The sequence below is a fragment of the Gadus chalcogrammus genome, chromosome 3 (genome assembly GCF_026213295.1).
Source record: "Gadus chalcogrammus isolate NIFS_2021 chromosome 3, NIFS_Gcha_1.0, whole genome shotgun sequence".
Taxonomy (NCBI): Eukaryota; Metazoa; Chordata; class Actinopteri; order Gadiformes; family Gadidae; genus Gadus; species Gadus chalcogrammus.
The window spans coordinates 12384344-12391843 of record NC_079414.1 but is presented as its reverse complement, the minus strand read 5'-3'; the positions used below and the strand labels follow the sequence as shown (position 1 = coordinate 12391843).

The following is a 7500-nucleotide window of genomic DNA, read 5'->3' as shown; positions in this document are numbered from 1 at the left end:
CTTTCCTCACCAAAGGTATCCGAAAATCAATAAAACTAAGAGGGATGGATTCAATAGACTTTCGACATTCTGCCATCTTGGCTCGCAAAGTCGACAAACTCCAACACTTCAAGTGATATAAGCAATCTACATTAAGTTTATTGTCTGATCCTAATTAAATTAGTATGCCTTTGTTTGAGACAGGATCCTAGATGAAGGACAAGGTTATAGCCTAAGATAGGTGTTCGATTACATGGTTATATTTCAACCCTTCCAACTTGTTACTCGTCGAACACAAACGTGTATTCAGATAAAATATGTCAACATAAATTATCTTAATGAATCAGTTAGTTTGGTTTAGAGGGACCGCTGAATCTTCCACCACCCGTTTCCCAAACCCAATAAAAACCACCTACACCTCATGCCCCTCTTTAAGCTCACTACAATCATCTGCCCCAATGTCTCCAGCTCTCCCATCTCTCCCTCACCCCCTTCCCCTCCTCTGGACGTCTCCCCCCTCCGTCTCCCCTCACTGTTTGTGTCCCTTGGGGTTGGTCCTCTGGGCGGCGTGGCAGGGGTCCAGGGACTCCTTGATCGCCCCACCGTAGACGTCCACGTCCAGGTCGGTCCAGGGGGCGATGTTGCCCAGGACGGGGGAGCTGCAGTCGGCCAGGGCGGCCACCTCCGCTGGCTTCAGCACCCGGTCCCACAGGTTGAACTGGGACAGCTCCCCCACCAGCGCCTGGGAGGCGTCGAACCGTCCACCCAGGGTGTCCTTGGGTTGGGCAAAGAGCGGGAAAACGATAAGGAGGACGTCAATGATAGGCCTTTTTGGTTCAATGCCATTTGGCGTTGGCACTTTTATGTTCCCCATGTTGTTCTTTATTGACATCATCTCCACATCCACCCATCCATCCATCTCTCAATCTATCAACCCCTCATCCTTCTTTCCTCCAATCATCCACCTACCCAGCCACCCAACATATTCATCTATCATCCATCCACTGCTCCATCCATCCTCTCCCCATCCATCTCATCCATCCAACCACCATCCATCCATCTCCTCCCCATCTCATCCATCCAACCATTATCTCTCCATCCATCCATCCATCCATCCTTACATCCATCCATCCGTCCATCCATCCATCCATCCATCCATACATCCATCCATCCGTCCATACATCCATCCATCCGTCCAACCAACCATTATCTCTCCATCCATCCATCCATCCATCCATCCATCCATCCATCCATCCATCCATCCATCCATCCATCCATCCATCCATCCATCCATCCATCCATCCATCCATCCATCCATCCATCCATCCATCCATCCATCCATCCATCTATCCATCCATCCATCCAACCATTATCTCTCCATCCATCCATCCATCCATCGATCCATCCATCCATCCATCCATCTCATCCATCCATGCAGCCAGTGGTCTGACCTGCTCCTGCCCCAGGATGAGTACCCCCCCGGGCTTGATGGGGTGCCAGGCGGCCAGCCCCTCTCCCCTGCCCTTCATCTTGCCGCCCTGGAAGGCCTTCCACACCCCGTCCCGGAGCGTCCAGCTCACACAGACGTGCTGCCACTCATTCTGCAGCAGAGACAGGGGCAGCTGCGCCACCTAGGGGCAGACAGTTGAACAACGTTAGTCCTCTAGTGGGGAAACTCAATAGACTGGCTGTGATTAGGTTTCCCTTCAACATGGCCAGCTTCCATGCAATGTGTAACACTTCCCTAGCGTGGTCCCCTAATGTACATGTAATGGACCACAGTTGGTTCAAGGCACATAGATAGATAGCCAGTAAGACTGTCAGCCACTCAGTCAGCCAGTCAGACTTTCAGCAACTCAGTCAGCTAGTCAGACTGTCAGCCGTGAGTCAGCCAGTCAATCAGACTCTCAGACGTCCAGTCAGTCAGCCGGTGAGACCGTCAGTCAATGATTCAGTCTGTCAACCAACCAATCAGTGAGCCAGCCGGTCAGCCAGCCAGATATATGTTACCTTGTCGTTGATGAGCAGCTCCACAGGGTTGTGGACCCCCTGCAGCAGGACCAGCTCGTTGGGTTGCCCAGGGACTGAGTAGGAGAAGGGGGTCCCGATGCCACCCTCCTTGGGCTTCAGCCACAGGCAGGCGGTGAAGGCGTACATCTCGGGCATCTCCTTCCTCACCATGCCGTACATTTGGTTGGTCCGTATAGGGAAGGAGATCACAAAGCCGTCGGGGAAGGAGAGCTCTGTCATCGCTGGGGACAAGATTCAGAGAAAGAGATAGAGGGAGAGAGAGAGAGAGAGAGAGAGAGAGAGAGAGAGAGAGAGAGAGAGAGAGAGAGAGAGAGAGAGAGAGAGAGAGAGAGAGATGGAGGGAACGAGGGAGCGAGGAAGAGAGAGCAAGATAGAGTGAGAGAGAAAGTAAAAAGAATTGGGTTAGATAAGAAAAACAGAAACAGAAGATGAAAGATGAAAAACACCCACATAAAGCTACCCAGCGCTCAAAACAGATTTACCCTTATTCATTTATTAATTTGGCCTTTGACACTTTCAATGCTTTGTTCAAACTTACAGGTCGAGAACAACCCTAACAACAAATTCAACATTGGAATCTGTAAGGAATGCAGCAAGAAAAACACCAGATAAAAATAATCATGTCTGAAAAACAGCACATAAATATAAGCTTATTATAGTCCAAACAATATGGTAACATCTCATCAATGCTGCTGCAGCAAATCTTCATCTCATCCACAATACGAACACATTTTGACATGGCAATGATAATGTTTTGCTCATTTTACTGCAAAAACTATTTGGCAGGTCCTGGACACAAGGAACCTCCACAGGTGTGTTTTGAAATGACAATGCTGGGAAAGGTAATTGCAAGAGAGCCAAAGAAGCTATCTGAAGGTTGTGAGAGCCCCTGCAAACCATATGGGTATTTCGATCCAGCGTCAAGGTCCCACGCATGAAATTATCCTGCAAACGAAAGCTGGATTCCTTCCTTACAGGCATTTCCTCCCTGCATAAGGATGAGCTGAATCGATCTGTAGCGAGGTGGCTCAGTCTCCATTACCTGAGGGCCTGCGCAGATTTGAATGTACGAAAGGGGTAAAGTTCTTTATTCTTTTTACTCCAATTCTATATTTTCTTCCTTAACATTCCTGTTCAAAAACCTACCTACCTACCTACCTATCAACCTACCAACCAATTTTGGATGGTTACAGATAGGAAAGGCAATATGGAGAAACCAAACAGGGCAAGCTTGACTTTAAAAATTTTGAAACGAAAAGACCACCCCTCCCTCAAGGCATGCCTGCAAGGTCACTTCCCCAAAACAAGTAACTTTAGCAATTTGAGGCTGCAACAGCCAAATATAACAGATGTTTCCGATCATTTAATTTATTCATTGACAAAATCTGTCAATCAAATGCTTTTGTTGACAGAGTATGTTAACAAATATGAAAGAAAAGGTTGCCCTAGCTTTAAGTAGAATATATTAAAATGAATATGAATACAAAAAGGAAAGTCCTCATGATTATCTTTGCTCCATTTTGCTCCAATTATGAAGATTGAAATGAACCAGGTCATCATTAGCAATTTGGGCTTCAGCGTCTGTCATAAAGCATGGCCAGGGGATCAAGATGGCAACCCTCCAGTTGCCAAAATACCAGTTGAACTTAATATGCACAAGCTAATACAATACAAGCTATTCAAAGCTAATAGGCTACACACTTACAACCTCTACCCTCCTCCCCTTCCCCAAAACTCCCCGAACATTAGTAGGGGTGGCCCTGGATAACACAAAGCCAGCCTGCAAATCGGTGCTACTGAGAATTTATGCTCCACCAAGCTACCATATTTAAGTTTATGTATCAGATTAAGCAGGGGCAGCACCAGGGGAGGGGGGACGACCACATTGTTCTTATGAAAGGCCAGTGGATCGCGGCCCTGCTCACCCACCGGCAGCCGACAAGGACTTACTGTGCTCTAGCTCGGCCAGGCGGTGGTCCACGGTCTCCAGGCCCTTGTCGATGTTGTCCCGGTGGCCCTGGCTCTCCTTCCTCATGGTCAGACGCTCCTTCTCCAGCAGCTTGATCTTCCTCTCCAGCTCCCCCTCCAGATCGCCCACCTTCCAGGGGCCCTTGCCCCCCCGCCCGGAGCTCCCGCCCTGGGGCGCGGGTCGGGCCGCGGGGCGGCGCCCTCCAGAACCGGGGGCCCCCGGGCCGGAGGCCCTGGGCGCGGCCGGGGGGGCGGTCGTCCGGCTGACGGTGACGCTACCGCTGTTGCTATTGCCGCCGCTGTTGCTAGAACTGCCGGTGTTGCTAGCGCCGCTGCTACTGGTGGTGCTGGCGGATGTGTCGGTGAGGTTCAACGCAGCCGGGCCGATCTCTGCCTGAGGCACAAGAGGGAGAGAGTTAGCCTGTAGGCCATCCACAAGGTGACCCCCCCGGGCTAGGGAGAGCACTAAAGGAAGCAGGAATATGAGAGGAAAGTCACATATAGGATCTTATATACAATGAAAGATATTATATAGGATGGTTATAGGGTGTCATTTATGACATGGGTGAACGCTGCTTCCAGAGCTGCCAGCAATGTAGAAAAAAAAAAATGCCTACTTGTTGGATGATCAAATGTAACAACGTAACATTAAGAAACAATTAATGAAAAGAGAATAATTAACCATTTCATTAGTATTGTATTCATGATTATATAAATATTTTTTTTTCTATATCGGAATATTGGCAGGAACGGGTGTGTTATTGATGAGTCTACGTGAGGATAGAGAAAGTTACATTTATTGATTATTATTGGTATATTGGCAGAGATGTGTGTGGTGCTGATTAGTCTACAAGATGATCGAAATATATTGATTACTTTCTGAGTATGAAGATGCAGATGTCCTGAGTATAAGTGTGTGTGTGTGTGTGTGTGTGTTTGTGGGTGTGGGTTACTATGTGCGTGTGTGCGTGCATTGGCGAGTGTCTGAATGTGCGTTTCAGTTTGTGTGTGTGCGAGCATGTGAGTGTGAATATGGCATTATATATTGGTTTTATTTCTGTGTTTGTTATGCAGTATCTTAAGCCCTCTGTCCATCCACTCTTTCATGTTGTATTTTTATGGGTTTTCCCCCGCCCCTTCCCGTCTCCCTCGCCCTCTCTCCCCTGCTCTCTCTCCCCGCCTCTCCTCTCCGGCTCAAAGCATCTTTTATTCATGTCTTCTTCTGGTGCCAAATGAGGAGGTGGAGAGGGTGCTGGGGTTGTGTAGGTGAAGGAGGAGGTGGGGAGGGTGGAGGTGGAGAGGGTGAAGGGGGGGGGGGTTAGGTGGCAGCGGGGGCTGAGGATGACAGGGCGAAGGTGGAAGAGGAGGTGGAGGGATGGAGGGGTGGAGGAGAGGACAAAGGTGAGATTGTGGTGGGATAGTGGGAGGTGGGAGGTGGAGGGGTGGAGCTGGAGCGGTCGGAGCAGAGGTTGGAGGTGATGGAGAGGGTGGGGCAGAAGAGGAGAGGGTGGAGAACAACACTGAGCATCAGCGTCATCATAGAGATGCATGACACATGCAGGGGGCTGACTAAGATAAAGGGGGAAGTGGAACGGCAGATAATGCCAAGACTGAGGAATGACAAATCACCGCCGACTCTCATATTCGTCATATGACGAATACTGCTTGCGCACGCGATAGACATTATTGATGGGTTGTAAACATAAGTTTGTATCGATTTAGCCATATTTAGCACTGAATATCATTTTGTGTATTCTATGTCTGAACCGAATTATTTGACAAAAAACGGTTGGCTGTCACCGACCGGACATCCACGTGTCATTGTTAGGAAGTTGTAAATAAGTAGGCCACTACCTCCAGTTTCTCGATGCGGTCCTTCAGATCCATGATGGCCCGCTCCAGCTCCTCAACGGCCCGCGCCGTCTGCAGCTGAGCCGCCGCCGAGGAGCTAACGTCATCTCCCGCCATGAAACGGCGGTTGCTGCTCCACGGTCCCACGCTGCGCTCGGGCACGTTCTTGTCGTCCTCGAGGTCGCTGTCGCACTCGTTCAGTTTCCCGGTAAGCTCGCGGATGGTCTGCTTGTCCATGAGGATCTGTTCGTTCTGCTGGCCCACCACCTGCCGGAGGTCTTTCGCCGTGGTCCGGAGGTTGACCGATTCCTCGTCCACAGCCCACGGGTCGTCCGCCTGTGGCTGCTGCTGCTGCCGAAAGATCTTGTGGTTACATTCTCCAACCGGAACCGGAGTGCAGATCAAGCGATTGAAGCTAAACGTCTTGGCGGACCCTACTCCGGCCACGTCCCCTGTGCCGAGCTCATTCAGAGTGGGGACGTCGAAGCCGATTCCTCCCAGGCTGTTTCCTCCGTCGAATGACCCACCACCACCCTGGAGAGCGCCCAGTGGCCCGGCATGAGCCACGGCGCCCGGGGCGAGGGCGTCAAACCTCTCGGGCGCCAGGGTGCCGTTGTCGACACCCGGAGCCACGATCTTCCGAGGATACACGCTGGCGATGATGCAGATGACCGCGCCGAGGAAGGCCACCGTGCCCGCGGCTACGAGAACCACGACGAACTTCATCCCGGCGAAGAAGATCCGGAGACGGATTCAAAAAGGTGGCTGTAATCTAAACACACCACCACTCAAAGTTAGAGGAAAAACACACACACGCATGCCTTACCATACTGGATGGAAATGCAACATAATTTTTTGCTGGATCGATAAGCGATCGCCATTGGTATATTTGAAGATGTTATCGCCAGCTTGACCGGTCGCCCAATATACTGATTACTACGTCTGAGAAGGGTTTGGCTAGTTTGTTTTTTAATTAAATACACTCACGTGCACGAGTAATTCAGCGTCCGCAGATACCAGGAACGATGTAACCTTGCGTCGTTCCGGTGTAGAATGCAGCCTAAACCACCACTTGTCTCAGTCAGCCCGGGCGCAGCTCGACATATCCACGGCGGGTCTCTCTCCTCGTTACTAAGCTCCTCTCCTCCAGTGCGTTACTATGGGGATCTGGAAGGAGGCGGGGGATGCTGAGCGAAAGAGGATGTGGGCATGCGTCACTCGGTCGATGGAACCATAACAAACAGAGGATCCTTCTGGTGCGTGTGTGAGTGTGAGTGATGTGAGTGTGTTTTATGCATTGATGACCTAATAACAAGTTCAAACGTTTTGAAAGCACTCTTTATAAAATTGTGATATATTTTATGTATTCTATAATTTAAGTAATGCCGGGATTAAGATTCCACAGTTGGAATAATTACAATTTTCATAACAAAATAACTAAAATAATTGCATTTTTCCTCTGCTTCCCTTTATAATAAGAAGTAGGATAACCATCCATCCAAGCACTACCCAGACAGCAAAGCACTTTGGTAGAGGTGTCTGCAGGCTGCGGAGGTTATCTTTGTTCATCAGGAACGGTATTGACTAACTTCTGCTCAGCCATTGACAGCCGATGGAACTAATAACAGCCCATGGAGGACGTTGTTGGTTCAAGTTAAATTGGATAGAGCT

The 7500-nt window shown here is 49.7% G+C and overlaps 1 protein-coding gene across 1 annotated transcript in view; it reads right to left on the bottom strand.

Moving 5' to 3' along the window:
* Window positions 1-508: 508 nt before the first annotated feature.
* cbx6a (chromobox homolog 6a) overlaps window positions 509-7500 on the bottom strand; it is an 18103-nt gene continuing 11111 nt past the window's right edge. The window contains exons 6-11 of the mRNA XM_056587222.1: window positions 5833-6576; window positions 4307-4372; window positions 3961-4147; window positions 1990-2231; window positions 1431-1610; window positions 509-754 (exon numbers count right to left, since the gene is read on the bottom strand). Of these exons, the coding sequence (XP_056443197.1) occupies window positions 509-754; window positions 1431-1610; window positions 1990-2231; window positions 3961-4147; window positions 4307-4372; window positions 5833-6576 (1665 nt within the window). The remainder of the gene's footprint in view (window positions 755-1430; window positions 1611-1989; window positions 2232-3960; window positions 4148-4306; window positions 4373-5832; window positions 6577-7500) is intronic.